At 39.6% G+C, this 27236-nt stretch overlaps 2 protein-coding genes across 4 annotated transcripts in view; one reads left to right on the forward strand and one right to left on the reverse strand.

Moving 5' to 3' along the window:
- LOC307125538 (diamine acetyltransferase 1-like) overlaps positions 1-21822 on the forward strand; it is a gene marked incomplete at its 3' end in the record, with an annotated part of 30276 nt that extends 8454 nt beyond the window's left edge. The window contains exons 1-6 of one of the 2 annotated variants that reach the window (XM_079815440.1): positions 19415-19650; positions 19755-19806; positions 19886-19969; positions 20168-20269; positions 21534-21574; positions 21655-21822. In XM_079815440.1, coding sequence (XP_079671566.1) covers positions 19585-19650; positions 19755-19806; positions 19886-19969; positions 20168-20269; positions 21534-21574; positions 21655-21822 — 513 coding nt within the window. In that variant the 5' untranslated portion in view covers positions 19415-19584. Of the gene's footprint in view, positions 1-19414; positions 19651-19754; positions 19807-19885; positions 19970-20167; positions 20270-21533; positions 21575-21654 lie in introns of those variants that run through there. The other variant, XM_079815441.1, reaches the window with a different exon arrangement.
- A 288-nt stretch (positions 21823-22110) lies between these two features.
- The window catches only part of apooa (apolipoprotein O, a), a 43137-nt gene continuing 38011 nt past the window's right edge, over positions 22111-27236 (reverse strand). For both annotated transcript variants that reach the window (XM_079815437.1, XM_079815438.1), the window contains one exon: positions 22111-24470. The gene's annotated coding sequence lies outside the window, so the exon portion shown is untranslated. The remainder of the gene's footprint in view (positions 24471-27236) is intronic.

Here is a 27236-nt window from a genome sequence, read left to right on the forward strand (position 1 = left end):
GGTTTTATACATGATTTTGACAGGCCTCGTGTGTAACAAAGAGAAAAATAATTCAGATGATGCGTCAGTGATTGTTCAGACATGAAGAAATATGGCAAATGCGTAGTCCAAATGTCAATCTTTCTTCAAGTAATAAGCACTGACTATTTCAAGAGCATGAAAGTTGTTTATAGTGGTACTTGTTTGTACTTTAAACTAAATTCATGACAGTCTTTCAAAGAATTGATGGCATTTTTGCATTTGCATTCATTAGTGCTTTCTCGTAAGTGCTCATTGTGAGCGCCTGGGAACAAAACTTTGTTTCCTGATGGAAAATCAAGCACACCCTGAAGTGCAGGCGAACAGATTTGTTCTGACAATTTTCATAACCTTGTGCTATTTTTATTACCATTAAAGGTGCACTATGTAAAACATTTTCAGTAAAATATCCAAAAACCACAAGGCCAGTGTTATATATTTTGTTCAGTTGAGTACTTACAATATCCCAAATGTTTCCAACTATTTGTAAATCGTGAGAAAATTGCTATTTTACCCGAGGAACCGGGACGTGTGAGGGCGTGGCCTGTCGATGACATCATATCTGCGTCGGTTTCTGGTTTTATTCTTACGCTTTCCTCTCACTGCAGTGTGAACAAGTGTCATAGCAGCAGCGAGAGAACGCACAGAGTAACGTCATCACATCCTCAACACACTCAGATGTGTGTAATATGATGAACAGAGCTGCGTTACCTCACACTCATGAGCGGAGGAGCGGAAGTGGCGCCGGCGACTGTGTCATAATAAAAGTCCCACTGCTCGCGAGGTGTGTGTTGCGTTCATCTCATTAACAATCGCTCCAGCGGTTACTCAGCTCCACAACACTCCAGGAATCTCAAGTGTCACGCATGACAGTGACAGTCACTCATTTTGGTCTTTTGCACGCATTCCCGCCACACATTGTATTTCTCAAGCAGAAAAACTATTTATTATATATTTAATATGCCGCAGCGGCCAAAATGTATCTGGCCGCGCCGCTCTCTCTATGGAACCGGGCAGGAATCAAGCGCGTCTCCCCTGGAGTTCTTAGTCGAGGCTGCCAGTTATCAGCCAATCAAATAAAAGAAAGAGGCTACACAATAGCCAATCAGAGAATAGCACTATTGTATCTGGGTAAGATTTAACGCAACAACCAGTGAAAAAAAAAGCAGATCCTGGAATTGTTCACCATCATCCTCGTTTAAAACCACTGGAGCTCCGAGCATCACTTTGAGCACACTGCCTTCACGTGCTATCGGAAATTTGATAATTCCGACTTCTGAAGTTGTGATTACGAGCTCATTGCATTTAAGTTTCAGAATGTGGGGGCGTTCATGTGCAATTTTTACCTCGAAAACTCGTATTTACGATAATTCCGATAGCACGTGAAGGCAGCATAAGGCCCCGATCACACAGAACGCGTTTTTGCAGCGAGACGAGGCGCCTCTTTTGAATAGATTTATGTTGGCAGAGAGCGTTATGCTGCGCTGCTTATGCGCCCCGGGCACCTCGCGTTTTACAAGGAGCGCTCTGAACACATGAAGTTGAAAAAAAATCAACTCTGAGCGGAAAAGCGCCTGACGTCATCACGTTTTTTTTCTATTGTCCAATCGAATGAATGGAGAGGCGGGCTTTCCGTTGTGGCGACCGTTACCTTGATTAGATCAGCACAGCTGATTCTGGGGTTTACATAAAAAACCGTGAACCAATTACATCAACCGTGAACCAATAAAGGCAGTGCAGTGCGTCTCGCTTTTTCGAACCTGAAAAACGCGTTCTGTGTGATCGGGGCCTTAGTCATGATCTCCTGTTAATGTTACAAAAAATTCACAACTTGTTTGACACAAACAATGTCAACTGTTAGAGAATGTTTCCCAGATAATCAGCATAAGTTTTTCTCATCTTTCCAACATTTCTTATTTGTATATTCAAAAATATGTAAAACAACCTCATAACATTTTTCAGTGTAAATTATTTCATTTGATTGGTAACTGCCCTATAGTGTCTTATTCTAATTTAATGTATGGATCAAATTTAAAAATATAAAATGAAAGCTGAAGCATAGCCTATATTTAACAACATTGTGGAAAAATTATCTTCATAAAAGGTAAAAATATCACAAATATGCAGATTTAAATATGTCAAAGCTGACTGAACAATGGTGAGAATATTGCTTCAGAATAAATTATATTTACAACACAAACAAAAAAATTCTGCAAGCAAATGTTTTACTCAGACAAGTGAATGACAGATTTATTTGTCTGAAGGACAGCATGCCAAGATGACGACCAAGATGGCGGCGCGAGTAGATCGCGAGGCTCAGCGTCTCTCCAGATTCTGCAATTTTGCGGTATTTTTCTTGTTCATCTCGGGTCTGTTCGTACAGAACAGTTGTGCTTTTACATCGTACACCCGTTGTGAGCTTTTGGATATTGGTTTGCGAATTTCCGACAGTTTTATGGACAATCTTCGACTCCTTCCTGAGATCGCTAGGACGCCCGAGGCGATGCGCTCTGCCCGGCCGGGCGGAAGTGCTAGAAGGCGGCGCTGTGACCGTAAACAAAGGCGGGGTAAGCGTGGAGGTCTAAGAGCTAAGCTAAGGCTAACTCCTTACCGGCTCTCTTTACCCAGCATTTTCCTTGCCAATGTACGATCGCTAGTGAACAAAATGGAGGAGATTCGACTCAGCATTACACACAGTAAGAAACTTTTGAACTGTAACGTCCTAATCTTCACTGAAACCTGGTTAAACAGCGGAATACCGGACACCGCTATTGAGCTAGCGGGACTCCACACACTCCGGGCGGATAGAACACTAGATGGCTCCGGGAAGAGCAGAGGGGGTGGATTGTGCATTTATATTAACAAAGCTTGGTGCACAAACTCTGCTATTGTTGGGAGTCATTGTTCAGCTAACCTGGAGTTTCTCATGGTTAAATGTAGACCGTTTTATCTACTGCGGGAGTTCACCTCCACTATTATCACTGCAGCCTATATTCCCCCGGATGCTGATGCCAAGCTTGCTATGAAAGAACTTCACGCAGCCATCAGTAAACAACAGACTGATCACCCGGAAGCTGCGTTTAATGTTGCAGGTGACTTTAATCATTCAAACCTAAAGTCAGTGCTACCCAAGTTTCACCTGCATGTTTCCTGCCACACCAGAGGAAACAAAACCTTAGACCATGTTTACACAAACATGGCTGGCGCTTACGTTGCGACACCCCTCCCCCACCTGGGACAGTCAGACCACCTCTCTTTGTTTCTATCACCCAAATATTCACCCCTCATCAACCGTGTGAAGCCATCAGTAAAGACCATCAAGGTGTGGCCTGCGGGGGCAGACTCCACACTCCAGGAAAGGTTTCTAAACACAGACTGGAGTATGTTTGCTTCTCAAGCCACCAGTGGCGCTCACACGGACATTGACTCCTACACCTCCTCTGTATTGGATCATATCAATACCACCATCGACAGTGTTACAACCCAGAAACAGATCACCACATACCCTAATCAGAAGCCTTGGATGAACAGGGAAGTTCGACTCCTGCTGAAGTCACGCAATACTGCCTTCAGATCAGGTGATGCACAAGCCTACAGTACATCCAGGGCAAACCTGAAGAGGGGCATCAAAAAGGCCAAGCACTGCTACAAGCTTAAGATTGAGGGTCACTTTTCCAACTCTGACCCTCGACGCATGTGGCAGGGCATTCAGGCCATCAGTGACTACAAACCCCCCCACTCCACCCCCGCAGCCACTGATGTCAACTTCCTGAACGAGCTAAATTACTTTTATGCTCGTTTTGAAAGAGACAACAGAGAAACTGCCACCAAGCTCAAACCCTCAGCTGACCACCCACCAATCACACTCTCCTCCACAGATGTCTGCAAGGCACTGAGCCGGATCAGCGCACACAAGGCTGCTGGACCAGACAACATCCCTGGACGTGTGCTCAGGGCATGTGCGGAGCAGCTCGCTGGGGTTTTTACAGACATTTTCAACCTGTCTCTTGCCCAAGCAGCTGTACCGACATGCTTTAAACGCACTTCCATTGTGCCAGTGCCGAAACACTCTAACCCGAGGTGCCCTAATGACTACCGCCCTGTAGCACTCACACCCATCATTATGAAGTGCTTTGAGCGGCTGGTCCTGGAACACCTAAAAGACTCTCTACCATCCACATTGGACTCACACCAGTTTGCCTACCGCAGCAATAGGAGCACAGAGGATGCCGTTTCCATGGCACTGCACTCTATGCTCACCCATCTGGACCATAAGAACACGTATGCACGCATGCTGTTTGTTGACTTCAGCTCAGCGTTCAACACTGTCATCCCATCCAAGTTAATAGCCAAACTTGGAGACCTGGGCATCAACACTTCAATGTGTAACTGGATTTTGGACTTCCTAACTGACAAACCCCAGAATGTTCGTTCAGGATTCACCTGCTCCACATCCATCACACTCAACACTGGTGTACCACAGGGCTGTGTGCTAAGTCCGTTTCTCTACTCCCTCTTCACCGCCGACTGCAAGCCTGTGTATGGATCTAATTCCATCGTCAAGTTTGCGGACGACACTACGGTGATTGGTCTCATCAGCAACAACGATGAGACTGCCTATAGGGAGGAGATCCAGCACCTGGCCACATGGTGCGCTGATAATAACCTGCTCCTCAACACCACCAAAACGAAGGAGCTCATCGTGGACTTCAGGAAGGAGTCAAGAGGCACACACGACACCATCCACATCAATGGAATGGCTGTTGAACGTGTCTCCAGTTTCAAGTTCCTGGGGATCCACATCTCGGCGGACATGTCGTGGACGACCAACACCTCCAGCCTGGTCAAGAAGGCTCACCAGCGCCTCTTCTTCCTGAGGACACTGAGGAAGAATCAGCTCTCCTCAGCTATCCTGGTGAACTTCTATCGCTGCGCAATAGAAAGCATCCTGACCAACTGTGTGGCAGTATGGTATGGGAGCTGCTCTGTTGCGGAGCGCAAGGCACTGCAGCGGGTGGTGAAAACTGCCCAGCGCATCACAGGAACTCCACTGCCTGCCATCGAACACATCCAGAGGAAACGCTGCCTGCATCGAGCTCGCAGCATCCTCAAGGACTCCTCTCACCCAGCCCACAGACTGTTTTCTCTCCTGCCCTCCGGCAGGCGTTTCAGGATCCACCGGACCAGGACCAGCAGACTAAAGAACAGTTTTTTCCCCAGAGCTGTCTCTTTATTGAACTCAAACCCCCGTTGATCCACTTCCCTCATAAACTGATAACTCTCCTACCTCACATCTTCCTTCACTTTGTTATTTGCACTACAGACTGTTTATCACAGTAACAACTGTTTACATATGCATCTTGCACTGCCATATCTTAACTGGATTATGCTCATTTGCACTGCCGACTGTATTTATAGTACCAATGTTTACATTTGCATTTTGCACTGTACTTCTAACTGTAATATGCAACCACTTTCCACTGCACTTTACACTTTTTTTTCCGGATAGCTCTGTCCATAATTTATTGCACTACCCTAATCCACTGCTATTCCTCATATTAGCCTAGCATATTATTGTATACCTCTATCTGTAAAATTCTGTTTATAGTTATAGCCATCTGTATATTGTATTCATAGTACATATTCACCTGTAAATTCTGTTTATAGTAATAGCCATCTGTATATTTATTCACTGTACATATTCACCTGTAAATTCAGTTCTGTTTATAGTAATAACGTCTCTCTATTTATACATATTTATACATATTCAGTACATATCCATGTCCTGCACTTACGCATCCATTGTATATCCTGCACTTGCTGCTATTGCACTTCTGGTTAGACCTAAACTGCATTTCGTTGCCTTGTACTTGTACTTGTGTAATGACAATAAAGTTGAATCTAATCTAATCTAATCTAATGCGAACAGGCTTAATGCCGAGCCCTTAGTACTGATTCAGAAGGTAAGGAAAGAAAAAATAAAATAGTAAAAATTATTATGAAATATTAATTTGCCATTTGCCTCCTCTCTGACATCTCTGAAATAGACAAATGCAATAATAGCCTACTGTGCATTGTCTGGATAAAATATAATGAAATAGCCTAGGCCAAAGGTTTTCACATTTCTCTCACACACAACACACACACACACTAAGAAATGCTGAATTAAATGTTTTTATTTGTACGATTTGTCATTTTTCAGATCAGAACCCCGTGCCCACCCAAACCCCCGCCGCCGTCGCCGCCAAAATCTCACTCTGGTCCTGCTCTGCTTCACTACAGTAACGTTAATAATCACATCCATCAACATGATTTCTGCCCGAGTCCTGTCCGTATTCTTTCCCACCGGCTGTGAGGTGAAGACCACATGTCCCAAGATTCTGCGCTCAAACGTGCCGTCATCAAACCACGCCTTTGTTTTGAACAGGCGACCTCTAGCGGACGGAAAAGTTACATAGTGCAGCTTTAAGGCACAGACACTACAGGTGAAACTTTACAATTTTATTCTGAAGGTTATAGATAGGAAGGACTCCAAACAAGCAGACTAGCGGAGAAGATAGATATTACAGACGTGAGATCTGAGAGTGAGCCAAAAACAGACTCCCAGAGGAAAGCTAAAGCAGGACAAGTCTAGGACACGTGAGTTAAATTAGCTGGTACTTTTAGACCTGCGGACTCTGTGATCTACTTTACACTGGAACCCCATGGCGAGCGCAAACGGATGACGTATGAACACGTTTCAAAACAGACTTCAACATCTGGTCAAGCCACCTTTATTCATATAGAGCTTTATACAATGCAGATGGTTTCAACGCAGCTTCACAGTGATAGCAGGAAAAAACTAAGCTCATTTCGGCTGCTCTAAAAGAAAACGCTGCCATTGTTCAGCTGAAGTCAGTTCGGTGCTGATTCAGTTCTGTTGTAAAGATTCTTTCTTATTAAATAAGTTTTGTGTTAAGAGCTCGCTTAAGTACTGGGGAACTAAACCATTTAGTGCTTTGTAAGCAATGCTGCATCCTAATTCGCCTACTTATAGGCCTACTACACCCTTAAAGTATGTAAAGAAAAGTACATAGTGTGTAGCAAAAGAGTAGACTCATTTTTGGGTCACACGTCATACAATTTGTCTTTGCTCTGTTGCATCTTGTCACTGTAAACTGGCCTGTAAATCATCTCGTCACAGTTAAAAACTACATTTCATTTTTGAGAAATGCAGTAGCACGTTGATCTGCAGTCGCGGGTCTCTAAATATTAAATGCATCATTATGCATTAATATAAGGAATGTCCAAATGGATCTTTATAAAAGTCCACATTATTATTGAAATATAAGAAGGATAACATTAAATAAAGATTTTTCATCAGGTTAAACTGATTATTAGTCACTCAAAACTTTATCTAAACCTCTCAACGCCGGTCATACATTTCCGCCATGTGTTGTAGTTTTTTGTAACACTTTTTACTCGTGTTTGTAGTTCTGAACCGAATCCTCCTCCAAAGCGCAATGGGTTGTGGGTGATATAAGCCTTTATAGTGTGCACGAAAATCTTCCGGAAATAGTAAACCATCCGGGGACTTATGACACTCTTTTCAACATACTACGCTTTAGGACACACTTATTCTATCTCACATACTATTTAGGATGGATAGTGTGGACATTGGGATGCAGGGCAAGATTTTAAAATGTATGTTATGTTTAAAGGTGTCATGAACTGGCTTTTTAATTTTTTTTATACTGTTGTCTGAGGTCAACTTATGACGCTTGCGTGGTTTTTACATTCAGAAAGATCATAATGAATAAGTAATAGGCTATTTTCTGCCTTGGTTTTGAGGCTCTCTGAAAAATGCTCGGTTTTGATGGGCGTTCCGCACTGAAGACTTGGAAGTAAACGCCCACGGCTAGGATTGGATAAGATTTGCATATTTAATGAGCTTCTGCTCCCCTCAGCATCTGGGGAAACGTTCACAGGACTCGCAAAATGTCTTTATCAAACAAACACAATGATTCCTCTCTCATCCACCTGCGATTGATTGGAATGTTATTTTTGTATAATTTCGCCCGATCATCAGTGAATATAACCGCAAACCGCACACACACACTTTCTTGCGCGCGCAAGAAAGGAATGTTATTTAACTACAGCCCGTCGGCAGGCCAGTGATAGCCCGTCTGAAAAACACATAGCCCCGGGACGTTGGGTTTTGCGAGCTGGCGTTACAAGTCCGAGTCTGATCACAAATGAACAAACGCAATGTCTTATGCACGTGAGCTGGAACCGGCATGTTTATTGCTCGATAGCGACCCGTCATCATGATGACGTCAATGGTCGACATATTGTGAGAGCTCTCGTTTTCTGGGCATGGTGTCTATAAAAGCTTTTCTTTGACTAACAAGGACGTTTTCAGCTCTGAAACTTACAGGATATTCTTATATCAAGATTAACTTTTTTATACCAAAGGCTCAAAGGAAAGTTGATTTCTCAATTCATCACCCCTTTAATAGGGAGCCAGTGCAGTGTTGACAGAACCGGGCAAATATGGTCACACTTCCTGGTTCTAGTAAGAACTGGAGCTGCTGTGTTTTGGACCGGCTGGAGTTTGTTTATTAAGCGAGCAGGGCAACCACCCAGTAGAGCATTACAATAATCTAGCCTTGAGGTCATGAACGCATTAACTAACTGTTCAGCATTTTGCATTGAAAGCATGTGCCGTAATTTAGACATATTTTTAAGATGGAAGAATGAAGTTTTACAGATGCTAGAAACGTGGCTTTCAAACGAAAGATTGGTATCAAAAAGCACACCCAGGTTCCTAAAAAACAACGAGGACTTGACAGAGCAGCCATCAAGTGTTAGACAGTATTCTAGGTTACTACTTGTGGAGCTTTTTTGTCCAATAATTAAAATTTCATTTTTTTTCTGAACTGAGTTGCAGGAAATTACTAGTCATCCATTTTTTTTATATCAACCACACTGTAAACACAAATAAGTTGGTAAAACTACAAAAATTTGATGTAATCAGTTACATAAAAGATATGTTAAGAAATTCAAAGTTTAAATAAGCAAAACTGGCAGATTTTTATTATAATTGCTCTTAACTTATCTGAGTAACTTAAATATCTGAGTAAGCCAATTCATATATTTAACTTTTTATTAAACATTTTTAGTAGTGGAAAATGCTTTGATAGCATTAACATAGCCGAATGAGTACGACAATATAGAGCATATACCTGTTCTAAAACTTAGCTCATGCTACACTCGTCACCGTGATGGTAAAATTATATCTCTAATGCTGCGTTCACACCGAACGCGAATAGAGCGTCTGGTGGGAGTGATTTCCATGTTAAGTCAATGGAAAGGCGCGTTGACACACGTCTGAAGGTTTCGCGCGGCGCAATGGACGCGATTCCGCCTCATTCACGCATCCAGTTCGCGCGAATGACTCGAATTGGACGCGAATTGAGCGTCTTGCGCGAGTGGTGCTTTTTGTGCATTCACACGTTTGAAGCGAATTCGCGTCTGACGCCCGAGTTGAAAAATCTGAACTTTGGCGTCAATTCGTGCCGCGTTAACCAATCAGGAGCTGCTGTCACATGGTAAAGTGACGTGATGAGAAACCCTGCATAATTTAAAAAACTACTGTGTCACAAAATGTAGTTTTAAGACTTTTTCAGGTGAGAATGTTGTTAAAATCTGTGGTTTATTTATAAAGAGAGCACCTATTTTAAAAAAAAATCTTGCTTTTTGGAGTTGTGAGATCGAGGTGATCACCGGGCAATCAGCGCTCATTAACCCCGGCGAGAGCAGCCTTTCCTCGGCTAGTCCTTCTGACATTTGCCGCTGGCTCGGATGTCCTGTAGTGGTTCGTCTTGAGTGGATCTAACGGGCGATCTTTGGTGTCATGAATCAACAATTTGTTGTCTGCCAAATCCTGGACCACATTTGTGTGGCTATTAATGTTTAATATATATTTTTAATTAACATGAAAAGAGACAGAGTGGTGTTTTATGACATATTTCTCCTGGAGCGACTTGAACGCGCGTCTATTTCGCTTCAAACGCTCAATTTAAACGCGCGTCCAATCCGCTGTGGATGCGCGAATGGATTCAAAATGTTCAAGCGTCCAACTAGATGCGGTAGACGCGATTTTGATGCTTTTTTCGCGTTTGGTGTGAACGCAGCATTACATGCTCCCTAATGATATCTCCCAGTGGTAGCATGTACAGGGTGAAAAGCAACGGTCCTAGTACTGAGCCTTGCGGTACTCCATACTGAACTTGTAATAATAATAATGTGTTACATTTATATAGCGCTTTTCTAGGCACTCAAAGCGCTTTACATAGAAGGGGGGAATCTCCTCATCCACCACCAATGTGCAGCACCACCTGGATGATGCGACGGCAGCCATATTGTGCCATAACACCCACCATACACCAGATTATTGGTGGAGAGGAGACAAAGCAAATCGTATGGGGATGATTCGGAGGCCATGATGGATAGAGGCAAATGGGCAAATTTGGTCAGGATGCCGGGGTTACACGCCTACTCTTTATCGAAGGACATCCTGGGATTTTTTATGACCACAGAGAGTCAGGACCTCGGTTTAACGTCTCATCCGAAGGATGGGTGTGAAGAACTTGTGACTGATATGACACCTTTTCATTTACTGGTTTCTGTCTCTCTCCACGAGAATATCCCAAGCCCAAGTATCTGCAGACTGTCAGAAGTCAAGGAATGGCATGTGAACAAAGTGTTATATATCATGGAAACTGCTTATGGACAAAGTCCCGAACCTGCAAGTATGCCGACTTTGAAGTGTAGCGTGTATGTTGTCCTGCGGTGTTTCCCCTTAAATCATGTGTCTTATTGAGGAACATTGTGTTTACCATTCCTTTACCCCTGAATAGCAGAGTTTCTGAGAAATTCCCGGGAACAGAGCCAAACTGAATGGGAATTACAGGTTTATTTGTAAAGGCCTGTCTGCCGCTGCATACTCCTGCAGGCAGATGGAATGTGACACCGTATTGTTTTTTAAACTCTGTAATAAAGAGATGGTTTATCTAGGAAATTCATCCATATGTGATGCAGGTTCTGTCTTGAGTGTTGAGTGAAAGGGCTGTGAAAATAACAGCCTTCCTGCCCAGTGACGTCAGAGACATCCATGCACACAATTGCTTTATTTATTAAAAGGTTTTCAATAGGTCTGTAGTCTTATTTTCAAGATCTTAAGAAAAATGCATGAACGCTTTTGTTGGGTCAAGTGTCCTGGAAATGACTCGGCCTCCATGCCGTCAGAGGAAACTTCCTATAAGGCTCTCAGTAAAGAATTCCAGCTGAGGGCGGATGTGAATGAGTCAATGCTGATTGTATCCCATTTGGAAATACAGTCCGGCTCACGAACTGAAACTGTAAACGGAAAAACACTTGAGATGCTTGTGCTGAGCCTGAGAAACAGTGGGGAGAAGTATTTGAGACACTGCCGATTTTGCAGGTTTGCCCACTTACAAAGCATGTAGAAGTCTGTAATTTTTTATCATAGGTACTCTTCAACTGTGAGAGAACAAAACATTGTAGGATTTTTAAGTCATTAATTTGCATTTTATTGCATGACATAAGTATTTGATACATCAGAAAAGCAGAACTTAAAGGGTTAGTTCACCCAAAAATGAAAATTCTGTCTATTAATTACTCACCCTCATGTCGTTCGACACCCGTAAGACCTCCGTTCATATTCGGAACACAAATGAAGATATTTTAGTTGAAAGCTGATGGCTGAGAAAGGCTTCAGATAGGCCTCCATTGGCATTCAGTACATTTACACTCCCAAGACGCATAAAAGGCACTAAAAACGTCGTTACAAAGTCCATCTCACCACAGTGACTCTACAATAATTTTCCGATGTGTCGACAATAGTTTTTGTGCGCAAAAAAAAATCAAAATAACACCTTTATCCAGCTTGTTCTTGTCTTCCGTATGTGCCTCCACGACGCATGCGCGAGAATATGACGCAGATCCGGCGTTCGGACACATGACCCAGAAGCGATTTGTTTACAAGCAGAGGAAGACGCGCGTGTCTAAGCTGTTGGATTCTACATTGATCGTGCTTTAGGTCTCGGCGTAGAGCTCAAAATGGGGTTAAAGTGTGTATTTCATGGATTCCCGAACGCTGGCCCTACGTCATTCTCGCGCATGTGTCGTGGAGGCACACACGGAAGACAATAACAAGTTGGATAAAGGTGTTATTTTGATTTTTTTTTTGCGCACAAAAACTATTGTCATCGCATCGTAAAATTATTGTAGAGTCACTGTGGTGAGATGGACTTTGTAACGACGTTTTAGTGCCTTTTATGGGACTTGGGAGTGTGAATGTACTGAATGCCAATGGAGGCCTATCTGAAGCCTTTCTCAGCATCAGCTTTCAACAAAAATATCTTCATTTGTGTTCCGAATATGAACGGAGGTCTTACAGGTGTCGAACGACATGAGGGTGAGTAATTAATGACAGAATTTTCATTTTTGGGTGAACTAACCCTTTAATATTTGGTACAGAAACCTTTGTTTGCCATTACAGAGATCATACGTTTCCTGTAGTTCTTGAGCAGGTTTGCACACACTGCAGCAGGGATTCTGGCCCACTCCTCCATACAGACCTTCTCCAGATCCGTCAGGTTTCGGGGCTGTCGCTGGGCAATACAGACTTTCAGCTCCTCCAGAGATTTTCTATTGGGTTCAGGTCTGGAGACTGGCTAGGCCACTCCAGGACCTTGAGATGCTTCTTACGGAGCCACTCCTTAGTTGCCCTGGCTGTGTGTTTTGCTTCCGATCACCTTCCTCATGATCATTGATGCCCCACGAGGTGAGATCTTCGATGGTGCCCCAGACCGATGGAGATTGACCGTCATCTTGAACTTTTTCCATTTTCTAATAATTGCGCCAACAGTTGTTGCCTTCTCACCGAGCTGCTTGCCTATTGTCCTGTAGGCCATCCCAGCCTTGTGCAGGTCAACAATTTTATCCCTGATGTCCTTCCACAGCTCTCTGGTCTTGGCCATTGTGGAGAGGTTGGAGTCTGTTTGAATGAGTGTGTGGACAGGTGTATTTTATACAGGTAATGAGTTCATTCAGGTGCAGTTAATACAGGTAATGAGTGGAGAACAGGAGGGCTTCTTAAAGAAAAACTAACAGGTCTGTGAGAGCCGGAATTCTTACTGGTTGGTAGGTGATCCAATACTTATGTCATGCAATAAAATGCTAACTCAATGTTTTGTAAATTTGAGCCATGTGTTTATTAAGGTCTTCAATAAAACAAGATGAGAACTTAAATGTTCCCAGCACTTTCTGATGTAGTGCTTTTTTTCATCAAACCACAGTTGTTGCAAGTTCCCACAATTTTATAGCATAAAATTGCATAAATACCCCGCATTTTCCATCGCATTTTTTAAAAAAACGTGCCGCATTATCAAGGATTTTTGCCCGCAACAATCACAAAAAAAAAGCCGCATTTTTCTGGAACGTCCAATAGGAAAATCCAACTGCAGTAGCCACTGTTCAACCTTAAGAGGGCAGCACTCAGACGGTTTTACACCATATATTATAGAATTAAAACACTTTATACCCAAATGTCAAAACATTTACTCGACTCAATGAACAGCACTAATAAAGCCCCAGTCTTGCAGATCATTAACTAAAAAAAGTTGGTTTAGGGTTTAGTTACCCTTTAAAAATCCTATCTATCTTGACCTTTCTTAGAGTAAATATTACGCACATCCGCTACTCTATACTTGACTGGCACTTTAAACAATAATGCAATGGGTAATGTCACATATATTCTTATTTACATAATGCATATACTTATGGTGTTAACATTTTTTTTGACTGACTGATCATAACTTTAAAAGGCAAATAAAGGTTATTCTGCCTTTGAAATGTCTACCGTTGCACACAGAGCAAATGATGCATGAGCCTCTGAATATATCTAATGTAGTCAATATCAATTGACAATATCTAGTGACATCAATCTCCATTATTAAAAACAATGTGTTTATCCACGGTTGTTCATCCTAAGAAGTATGCACACTCTGTTTGACCTGAGACACACAGACAAAATGATAAATATGGAAATATTATTTGAATATATCCTGTTTTCACTCAGCAGTGGTATCAGCCTTTGAGGCGTACAGTTCCTTCCTGCTCTGCACATGTGAAGTGTTTGATCTCACATCACGTCTGTAGAGTTTCCGTGCTTGTTTTCTGCAGATGATAAACACACCAACAGTAGCTATGTGAGCAAATGAAAGCAGATTTTTTTCATTTTTGAGTGAACTAATTAGGTTGGATGTAAAAAAAAAAAAAGGTGTGCTAGATCATCACACAGCTGAGCTAACAATCTGTCATCATGAACAATAATAATAAAAAAGCCTGAAAAATGCAGACCTATAATCACATGAATTATTAAAAAAGCTCAAGTAGTAGCTAGCAGTTGAGTTAGGCAACAGGGTTTTGTGCAAACTGTGAAATATGTTGTTCCTGTCTTGGCTTGATTTAATGACACCCTATAGGGACTACAAAACAAAGCAAAAGAGACTGTATTCTGCAGTCAAATCATATATTTTTTAATTTTTATTTGTATCTGATGATGCTATTGTACTTTGGTATATGCAGTGGGTCCAGAAGTCTAAAATAATCGTGCTTTGCAACCGTGACACACTATCCGAAAGTACTGCTACTATGGCAAGCCGATTTAACATGTATTCTTTTAAACGAGCTAGTATCTATTTTTATGCTACTAGTACTTATTTTTTAGATACTAGTACTTATTCATTAGCTATAGTGCTTATTATTTAGGTACTAGTGCCTATTTTTATATACTAGTACCTTTTTAAAAGACACTCGTAGTTATTCATTAGTTACTAGTACTTATTAGATACTAGTACTTATTTATTAGTTACTAGTACTTATTCATTAGTTACTAGTGCTTATTCATTTGTTACTAGTATGTATTCATTAGCTACTAATGCTTATTATTTAGGTACTACTCCCTATTTTTATATACTAGTACCTTTTTAAAAGACACTAGTAGTTATTAATTTGATACTAGTTCTTATTGTTTAGATACTGGTAGTCATTAGCTACTAGTGCCTATTAAATTGGTACTATTATTTATTAGATACTAGTACTTATTCAATAGATACTAGTACTTATTTATTAGCTACTAATACTTATTCAATAGATACTAGTACTTATTTATTAGCTACTAGAACTTATTCAATAGATACTAGTACTTATTTATTAGCTACTAGTACTTATTCAATAGATACTAGTACTTATTTATTAGCTACTAATACTTATTCAATAGATAATAGTACTTATTTATTAGCTACTAGAACTTATTCAATAGATACTAGTACTTATTTATTAGCTACTAGAACTTATTCAATAGATACTAGTACTTATTTATTAGCTACTAATACTTATTCAATAGATACTAGTACTTATTTATTAGCTACTAGAACTTATTCAATAGATACTAGTACTTATTTATTAGCTACTAATACTTATTCAATAGATAATAGTACTTATTTATTAGCTACTAGAACTTATTCAATAGATACTAGTACTTATTTATTAGCTACTAGTACTTATTCAATAGATACTAGTACTTATTTATTAGCTACTAGTACTTATTCAATAGATACTAGTACTTATTTATTAGCTACTAGTACTTATTCAATAGACACTAGTACTTATTTATTAGCTACTAATACTTATTCAATAGATACTAGTACTTATTTATTAGCTACTAGAACTTATTCAATAGATACTAGTACTTATTTATTAGCTACTAGTACTTATTCAATAGATACTAGTACTTATTTATTAGCTACTAGAACTTATTCAATAGATACTAGTACTTATTTATTAGCTACTAGTACTTATTCAATAGATACTAGTACTTATTTATTAGCTACTAGTACTTATTCAATAGATACTAGTACCTATTTATTAGATACTAGTATTTATTCAAAATGTTACTAGTAAGATTTTTCATTGAACTCTACAGTGGCCATTCTGACTAGTCATAACCTAAGACGAGTAAAAAAACAGGTGTGACTAGTAAGCTACGAATTGTTAGTTACAATTAAAAAAGATACAAGTGTCTAATTGTAAAGTACTGCTCCGAGACTTAAAAGGTTGAGGATCCAAATGCAGCTTTACTGAAGGGTAATCACAATCTTAGTCAAAAACAGGCAAAAGGTCATACACAGGCAAGCAGGTCAAACAGGCAAACAAGGCAGGAGAGACAAGCAAAAGGAATGGCAACAGGCAAGTAATCCAAGACCAAGAGCCAAGAAACCAGAGAGAATGCTCAGAGATGCAGCATTACACTTAACAAGACTTCACAATGAATGACTGGGTGAACAGGCTAGATAGGCAGAGGTAATGAGGAAAATGAGACACAGGTGAAAACAATGAGTGATGATGAGTCCAAGCAAAGGATTATGGGTAATGTAGTCCTCAATGGAGTGACAGTCTGGGATGGAGTGCCCTCTGGTGGTAATCACGGGCACTCTCACTGGTGATTGTGACACTAATAAATAAGAACTAGTACCTAATGAATAAGTACTATCTATTTAATCGGTACTAGTAGCCCTATCTATTGAATATGTACTAGTAATAGGTACTGCAATCTAATGAATAACTACTAGTAGCTAATAAATAATTACTAATATCTATTTAATCGGTACAAGTAGGCCTATCTAAAAAATAACTACTAGTATCTAATTAATAAGTACTAGTAACTAGTGGTGCAACGGATCACAAAACTCACGGTTCGGATCGACTACGGATCATGAGTCACGGATCGGATCATTTTTCGGATCAGAATAAAAGGGGGAGGAGACTATTTTTATTTGCTTTCCATTTATTACATAAAACTTTTGGTGTTAACATAACCTATATGGTTTATAGGTTAACATGGAACTTTTGGTGTTAACATATGGTTTATAGGTTAACATGGAACTTTTGGTGTTAACATATGGTTTATAGGTTAACAAGAAACTTTTGGTGTTAACATAACCTATATGGTTTATAGGTTAACATGGAACTTTTGGTGTTAACATATGGTTTATAGGTTAACATGGAACTTTTGGTGTTAACATAACCTATATGGTTTATAGGTTAACAAGAAACTTTTGGTGTTAACATAACCTATATGGTTTATAGGTTAACATGGAACTTTTGGTGTTAACAAAAATAAAATAAATAAATAACCATTTGAATAAATCAAATTTGACTAAAAACAACCTGAGACGTGAAAATGGGCCTGAGCTAGTTTTTTTTTTTTAAGATTAGGATGTCAACATTCTCAGGGAGAGTAGACCTCTCACACTTGTCAGCATTGCAATTCTCTTTGTAGGCCAATACACTATTTTATAGATATCATGTTTAAACGCACTACACTTAAACAATGTTTTATTGAATTCATTACTTTGTATTTATATAGCCTAATACCTACTTTAGATGTATATATTACGTTGCTCATGCAAATTGCAAAACAGACATTAGACTATATGTTAAAATAACAAACATTTTAAATTAAAATTTACGCTTTTCTTTCGTTTTTAAATCTTTTCACAAGAAATCCTGCAGGTCATAAAGAACTTTGTTTTTCCACCTCCAAGAAAGGACAGGTGCTATCCATTATTTCTTCTTGTTTAAGGCCGTTTTCCTTGCTTTACTCGAGGTAAAAAGCTGTGTTGACTTTGAAACAGAGTAGACTTACATTATATGCATCTGTGGTGGAATTAATAGATTTTCGCATCGATACATGTTTGTTTTAATGCGGATGCGCTGTCACTTTAATTCAGCGCCAGCACATCAGAAAATAGACTCAGTGCGGAAACGATCAGCACAGCTGTATGGCTACGCGCTCCTAGAACGCACTGACGGACCGAAGCCGCGTGCAGTATCCGTTTACATGGGTACGGAAAAAATACGCACCGCATACGCAAACGGAGTATGTGTGAAACGGGCGTCAGCAGGTGCCATGCTCGATGTATGCGCCACTTTCATACGGCTTTCTCGTGCCACAGTGCCTATACATACTGTTACAGTTTTGTCCACACCCTTCTTCCGTCATCATTATATTTTACGGGGAAGCCAAAATGCTCTCATACACGTGATTTGAATGATGCAGGAGGCTTTTCAAGTTCTTCTACTTCTCCGCTAGCCACTGTTGACTGATTAACATGCCCTGTTCACCTGAACACATGTGTTTCTCTGAAACTCCGCATCGAGTTTAAAGGAACGAGATCACTTAAAAAGCAATATCGGCAGAAAAACTGTCTTTTAGTCTGCGATCGCTAAACAATTCAGATTAATCCACAAGTTTAAAAAAAAGCACAATAAATCCGCGGGTCACGTGCGTGCCGAACCGTGGGTCGTGATCCGTACGGATCACGGATCAACTGCGATCCGTTACACCCCTACTAGTAACTATTGAATAACTACTAGTATCTAATAATAAGTACTAGTAAATAATGAATAACTACTAGTATCTAATAATAAGTACTAGTAACTAATGAATAACTACTAGTATCTAATAATAAGTACTAATACCTAATGAATAACTACTAGTATCTAATAATAAGTACTAGTAAATAATGAATAACTACTAGTATCTAATAATAAGTACTAGTACCAATTTAATAGGCACTACAATCTAATTAATAAGTACTAGTAACTAATGAATAACTACTAGTATCTAATAATAAGAACTAGTAAATAATGAATAACTACTAGAATCTAATAATAAGTACTAGTACCTAATGAATAACTACTAGTATCTAATAAGTACAAGTACCAATTTAATAGGCACTACAATCTAATTAATAAGTACTAGTAACTAATGAATAACTACTAGTATCTAATGAGAACTAGTAAATAATGAATAACTACTAGAATCGAATAATAAGTACTAGTATCTAATAATAAGAACGAGTAAATAATGAATAACTACTAGAATCTAATAATAAGTACTAGTATCTAATAATAAGAATGAGTAAATAATGAATAACTACTAGTATCTAATAATAAGTACTAGTAAATAATGAATAACTACTAGTATCTAATAATAAGTAATGAATAAGTACTGGTACCAATTTAATAGGCACTAGTAGCTAATGAATAAATACTAGTATCTAAAAAATAAGCAGTAGTAGCATGAAAATAGATACCAGTACGTTTTAAAGATTAAATGTTGATGGGGCTTGCCATACTGCTCATTATATCTGGTTCGTACTGGTTTATCTCGCTGTACTACCGATGTGAGTCAACTTGAACTCAGTACTTCCTGTTCCTGACGTCAGCGCCCCGCATATAAATAGCGCTGGAGCTCGAGCTCGAGACAAAGCGCTTCCGGCGACGACTTCATGTAATCTCTTCACTGACAGGGTGAGAAACCCAGACTTTCAGCTGAGGGTAGCCCCCTTGGAACCGAATGAAGAAACAAATCTTACTGCATTTCACATACCGAGGACTAGTAAGAAAAGGGAAAAAGAGTAAAAGAAGAAAATGGACAAGTTTATATTACGAAAGGCCGAGCCCAAGGACGTGTCTGACATACTGCGACTCATAAAGGTAAAAAACAGAGCTACTGCGCATGCGCAGGATCATCATTATTATGTTTTAACGTTTAAATCAAGTCGATGGTGGGATATTTTACGCTCTTTAATTGGTTTTAGGAACTTGCGAAATTCGAGGAAATGGAGGAACAGGTCGTCCTGACCGAGAAAGGTACACAATTGTTATTTTTTTCATTAAATATTTGAATGTATGATGATTTATTTAGACCTATTGTTTATTGTTTATATAGAGTTGCTCGAGGACGGTTTCGGAGATCATCCGTTTTATCACTGCGTCGTCGCTGAAGTACCGAAAGATAAACAGTCCGTTGAAGGCAAGTTATCAAACATCAGTGGTTTTATTCCCACATTATCGATGAGCTACACGTTTGTTGTCATGGATACGTTGTTGCCGCAAAGGTTTCATTTATGATGGAAATGTTAAAATTTATCTTTGTGCGTCATGCTTTCGGTGTGACGTCAGACCCGCTACTTTCTGTTCCTTTTAACATTGTGTACTTTTTTCACTTCAGGTTATACAGTGGTTGGCTTTGCTATGTACTACTTCACCTATGACCCCTGGATTGGGAAGCTGCTTTATCTGGAGGACTTCTATGTGATGAAGGAATTCAGAGGTATTGTATTGTTGCATTTGTACCCCATTACCAGGGCCGCACACAATCTAAACACTTTATTTTTTGCGATTTCTGCGCTTCATTTTGTGGAAAAATCAGTGGAATGGTGTTTAAAAGATCTAAGAGTATTGGACCTGAAAACGTTACAAATAAAATATTCACTTCTTAACTTTTATTCAAGGTTTTAACCCCTTAACTGTCACCCCCCTTTTTGAGAATAGTCCTAAAAATGCACTATCCAAACTTAAACTTAATTCAAGAATGCTTTAGACCTAAATATGGTCTTGTTTTAAAGAAGACACTCAGCTGATTATTGCAGAAGTGAAAGCATTTCAAAATATGAACGTTATGGACGTTTAAATTTACTGTAAATGAGAAATACTGTAGTAAATATTAGTATTTTATATAAAATATATATTTTACAAAAAAAATGTTTACTCTAAAATATGTCTAACCAAGTTGTGTTTCAAATTTGAAGTTGATATGACAAAAAGTGAAGTCCCCATGAGATTTTGTTAGGCGCTGTACCAAAACTAGCCATCCACATTCCATTGATTGCTGTCCATTGATTTCCTGTCCAAATATCACTTCTATCACAAAACGGTCACCAAATATGGACCCTTGAGACTCAGACCTTTCCGACGATATGCGTTTCGTCAAGATTAGAAAAGATTTTGATTATAAAGTAGCTAAAATACATTTTGTAATACGAAACATGACGCCGCCCACTAGGGGGAGGAGCCCGCTAGAAGAATTTAGAGTACGTTTCCATGGTAACACACAGTCCGATTTCAAAACGGTTTTCACAGGATGAATTTTGAGTTCGTAAGCTTTCAAATGACACCTAATTTATGATGATTACTAAAATATATGATACGAAAATTAAAAGATCGAAGAGTATTGGACCTGAAAACGTTACAAATAAAATATTCACTTCTTAACTTTTATTTAAGGTTTAAAATGCAAATCCAAACAGGACAACTTGTGTTTTTTACTCTTTTAGTACATCCACTAAACGACTTGCTTACAATTTCATATCATTCAACAATACAGCAACACAAATACATACTTAAGTAAATAAATTAGCTATTTTAATAGCTATAAATAGTACTTTTTTTCCCTTAACTCCTCCGGTCGGTTTTATTTTAGACAGATTCCGTGTGGGTCTGCCCATTTCATATTATTATAATACATTGCATGTATGAAGAATTGCTTTGAAGTTGTCATATAATATTTCAAACCTATTATTTTCCTGCTATTTCAGGTTATGGGATGGGCTCTGAGATCCTGAAGATGCTGAGTGAGGTATGCATAACACACATTAAGACCTTTTTTAAGATATTTTTCTTCTGCGTTTTAAACCCATTTATCCATATGTCTTCCAGACGGCAGTGAAGACTCGATGCAGCGGCATGCACTTCATCGTGGCCGAGTGGAACACGTCATCCATCGAGTTCTACAAGCGGCGCGGCGCGTCCGATCTTTCCCACGAGGAGGGATGGCGTCTGTACGAGATCGACAAGTGCAACCTACTCAAGATGTCATCCAAGTAGACGCCAGTGCAGAGGAGAGAGTTCGATTTTTTTTAAAGGGAGGATTTCGATACAGTAGATCCGTGATTCCCAACCCGGTTCGTGGAGGCACACCAGCGCTAACTCTTCCAATAATCGAACACGCACAATTCATCTCGCTCATAGAGACACCAAGACCAGAAGTAGAAAAGGGACATCCAAAATCTGCACTGTTGGTGTGCCTCCAGGAGCAGGGTTGGGAAACACTGGAGTAGATGATAATAGTTGATATACATATGCAATGTATGATTCAAAATAAAGCTTATACTTTATGAGACTGAGTGAGTGAGTGATCACTGATTGGTCCAAGTAAAGGTTGTCAAACAGAAACACTAGCAAACCTTATGCTGCGTTCACACCAAACGCGAATAGAGCGTCAGGAGCGAGTGATTTCAATGTTAAGTCAATGGAAAGGTGCGTTGATGCGCGTCTGGAGGTCCTGCGGCGCGATGGACGCGTTTCCGCCTCATTCGTGCGTACAGTTCGCGCGATTGATGCAAATTGAGCATCTTGCGCAATGCGCGTGTTATGCGCGAGTGGTGCTTTTTGTGCATTCATGCGTTTGAAGCGAAATCACATCAGATGCTCGAGTTGAAAAATTGTAACTTTGGCGTCTATTCGCGCCGCATTAACCAATCAGGAGCTGCTCGCTGCAGTCACATGGTAAAGTGACGAGATGAGAAACCCCGCATCATTTAAAAATACTACTATTGTGTCACAAAATGTAGTTTTAAGACTTTTTCAGGTGAGAATAGTTGTTTAAAGCTCAAATCTGTGGTTTATTTAAAAAAAAAAAATCTTGTGAGCTCCAGGCGATCACCAGGCGCTCATTAACCCCGGCGAGAGCAGCCTTTCCTCGGCCAGTCCTTCTGTCGCTGGCTCTGATGTCTCTGTGGTGGTTAAACATCAGATATATAATTCGTCTTGTGTGGATCTAACGGCCGATCTTTGCTCTCATGAATCTATAATTAGTTTTCTGCCAAATCATTTTGACTGAGGGCAAAGAGAAGTTTCATAACTTTATTATTTTAGGATATTAAAATACAAATGCAGTGAAGATAATGTAGGAGTTGCCTGGACCACATTTGTGTGGCTATTAATGTTTATAATATATTTTTAATGAACATGAAAAGAGGCAGAGTGGTGTTTTATGACATATTTCTCCTGGAGCGCCTTGAACGTGCGTCGATTTCACTTCAAACGCTCGATTTATTCGCGCGCCCAATTCGCTGTGGACGCGCGAATGGAGTCAAAATGTTCAAGCGTCAAACTAGAAGCGATTTCTATTCGCGTTTGGTGCGAACGCAGCATAGAGACAGAGCGACACACGTCATAATATGAAGATCACGCCCACCGGGGGGAAACAATCAAACCGTCTCTATTGACTTTGTATTGCGTGAAGCGCCTCCTTGTCATTTTTGACTTATAACAAAAAACAGAATGTCTAAAAGCTGATATGTGACAAAGTGTACAGCAAACAAGCTAAACAACCCAGAAAGAAAAACCCAGAAATTTTTATGAGCCGTTGACCCAAAAAACAAGAAAAAAAAAGTGGATACAGACAATTGAAACACTGAGAACTTCGCCCACTAGAGGGGAACGTTATCAGCAACAGGAAATATAATATATAAATGGTAAATGGACTGCATTTATATAGCGCCTTTAACAGACCTACGGCCATCCAAAGCGCTTTACATTTTTGCCTCACATTCACCCATTCACACACTCATTCACACACCGACGGCGGTGTCAGCCATGCAAGGTGCCATCCAGCTCGTCGGGAGCAGCTGGGGTTAGGTGTCTTGCTCATGGACACCTCGACACTTGGTCAGGTGGAACCGGGGATCGAACCACCAACCTTCCGGTTTGTAGACAACCTACATGAACCACTGAGCCACTGCCGCCCCGAAAAAACTGACATTTGGATATTTGACTTAACAGTGACAATGTTTACTGCACACATAAGCACACTGAGTGTCAGGATCCCATTCTTATTGCCTGTATTCACTTTTGTCTCCTTAAACGCTCGTTTTTTTAAATACGCTCTGTCTCTATAATGGTTTGGTTCATAGTTTGTTATGTCAAAACATAAAAATCTAATTTGATTTCATCTTGACACGTTGAACAGGTTAGTACCGCAAGAGCGATTCCAGAGCATCTCTGTATGCTTTTGATGTCAACACACAAGTCGAACACGCCTAATGACATCCTTTTTAATCATGCAACGCCATTAGGAAACAAGTAGACGTCTAAATCAAGACACAACCGGTTTAGAGTTTGTTTTAGTGCTTCCTTAGAAAGAGGAAGTACCAACTCAAACCGTAACACAACCCCAAATGTGGTGTTTCCTCTTAACCTTCTACTATATATACTGTGTGTATATTAGTCTGAAATCACACATCACATCACACTGTATATATATATATAATTTATTTTAGGTACACCAGTGTATTTGTTAACACAATCCCAGTCGTTTTAAAAACTTTCCAGACAGACCACTAACTCCTCACTGATGATTGACAGATGAGTGAAGAGGAAGTGGCTAGTGCAAAAGCAGGTCACTGAAGTGGGCGAACGCTGGAAATCCCGTATCTGCCGCACCGCAACAACCTTGAGAGGTGATGATGAACCTGTAAACAAACAGCACAGCGAGAGAAAGTCACGCTGACTTCTGAGAAAGTGAAGATTTAGCACTGTGAAAAACAACACGGCTGGAACAAACAAAATACAGGCCATTAGACGGCAAAATATCACACCAAGCATTTATTTTAACTATTAAAGGGATGGTTCACCCAAAAATGACATTTCTGTCATTTACTCACCATCAAACCTGTTTGAGTTTCATTCTTCTGTTCAACACAAAAGATGATCAGCCATTGACTTCTGTAGTATTTTTTTTTCCTACTATGAAAGTCAATGGGTGCCCTCATACAGGTTTGTAAGGGTGAGTAAATTAATTTTCATTTTTGGGTGAACTGTCCATCCTGTACAGGGTCCGGAACGACATCATCAAGTGTATACTTTAAATGTTAAATGTCTGTGGAGGAGCTCTGACCTCATATGTGGTGCCATTTGAAAGCTTAGAGTCTCTACTTTCTGGAGATATGCATCACTTGTTTTACACAAAGTTACTTATTCACACTAAATTACTCTGGTACCATTGCCGCCTGGATTTGGCCGACCCAGATAGAAAAGCTTCCCATACACACATACTAGATAAGTACTAGTATACTAGATAAGTGCAATGACATGAGATTTATTCTTGTTTTCTGAGAAAAAACCCTCAAATGAAGTGAGTTTTTGCTTGAAACAAGTACAATTATCTGTCCATGGGCTAAGAAAAATGAGCTTGTTTCTGTTTGAAATCTTGTCTTTTTAATCTTGAAACAATAATATTTTTCTTACCCCATGGACAGATAATTGTACTTGTTTCAAGCAAAAACTCACTTCATTTGGGTTTTTTTTTCTCAGAAAATTAGAAAAAATATCTTATGTAATTTTACTTATCTAGTAAATGCATCTTGATTAAAGAATTTTTAGATATTTAGACTAGAAACAAAACAAAAATACTAAATAAGAAAAGCATTTTTTACAGTGCAGTGTCTCTAAATACACAATTCTGGTGTCATTTTACAGGAAACCCTTTGAAATTTCATAAACCACAGCTAAAAGTGATAAACATGTGAGTATATGTTGTCTGAGCTGTAATAACCCCCCCCCCCCAAAAAAAGAGGCGCTTTTGGATTTTTTGGTGATAAATTCATTTTTTAAAGTGTAACCCAGGTCCTGTGTGCTCTAGCACCCTGCAGACAGTTTGAGCTGTTTCCACTAGACTCCAGAAAATACTGGAAAAAAAGAGTTTTGTCTGGATCCTGTATGCAAGATTTATTCAAATGGATCTGAATGGAGGAATATGACCTTGTTTATGTAATTTCCGCCTGCCCCTCCCCATATACAGTGGTATAAATGGAATATCCCTGACTTTTTTACAGAAAACCCTGAAATTACTTCAGAAAAGTGATAAATATTATAGTATATGTTATGTGTGATATAATAAACATAAAATATTTTCAAAAAAGTAGACGTTTTTGATTTTTTGGTTATACATTTAACGTGTATATCTCAGGCCCTGTGTGCTCTAGCACCCTGCAGACAGTTTGAGCTGTTTGCAGCATATCTCAGCAAACACTGAAAAAAATAAATAATAATAATTCAATGACACTGGGATATTGCATTTATACCACTGTATATGGGTATCCCTTCAGATTCATTTGAATAAATCTTGCATACATGATACAGACAATCTTTTTTCCAGTATTTTCTGGAGTCTAGTGGAAACGGCCCAAACTGTTTGCAGGGTGCTAGAGCACACAGGGTCTGAGATATACACTATACACTTTCAAAACTGAATTTATAACCAAAAAAAAATCAAAATTACAGCTCAGTTATTACAGCTCAGACAACATATACTTACATGTGTATCCCTTTTAGCAGTGGTTTATGAAACTTCAAAGGGTTTCCTTTAAAATGACACCAGTATTGTGTATTTAGAGACACTGTATGTGTGTATGGGAAGCTTTTCAATTTGGGTCGGCCAAATCCCAAAAATGGTCCCAGAGCTTAAGAGATAAACGCAATTCATTTAAAGGGGCACTGCAGCGCTGGGAAGATGAATGTGTATTTAAACTGGGTCATCTATATAGTAGAAATGTGAAATTATTTTTGAATTTGGTGCCTTCTAGACTGAGAAAAGACAGAAAATTTATTTTTTGTCACATGTTGATGAAAGACAACAACTCCCAGAATGCACTTGCTTCACTGCCCTATGAGGCCACTCTCAAAGCCACGGCAACTGGTTATCACTTGCCTACCGCGGCACCGCCCCAACGTCCTTTTGCTCTTCATAGTAATACAATAATTTCGTTCAGTTAGAGAATACACACTACAATTAAAAACTGAACGTGTCTTTTCAATAAAGGTTGAGTGAGCCAAACGAAAGTCAAGGCACAGACACAGCAGTGTCAGATTTCATTCCTCACGAGAGAAGGTAAGTGCGGCTGTCATTCTCGACGCGTGTCCAGTCTGGGGCATTTTCAGATCTCATATGGAAACTTAAAGGGATAGTTCACCCAAAAACTTTAATGTTTATCTGCTTATCCCCCAGGGCATCCAAGATGTAGGTGTTTGTTTCTTCAGTAGAACACAAATGAAGATTTTTAACTCCAACTGTTGCAGTGTGTCAGTCGTATAATGATGTCAATGGCGATATTTTAGAGTATGAGAGCAATGAGAGTAAAAACAAATAGACATACCAATCCATATTAAACCATGCGGCTCGTGGCGACACATTGATGTCTTAAGACACGAAACGATCGGTTTCTGCGAGAAACCAAACA

Source organism: Gobio gobio, assembly GCF_949357685.1.
Source record: "Gobio gobio genome assembly, chromosome: 4".
NCBI classification, from domain to species: Eukaryota; Metazoa; Chordata; class Actinopteri; order Cypriniformes; family Gobionidae; genus Gobio; species Gobio gobio.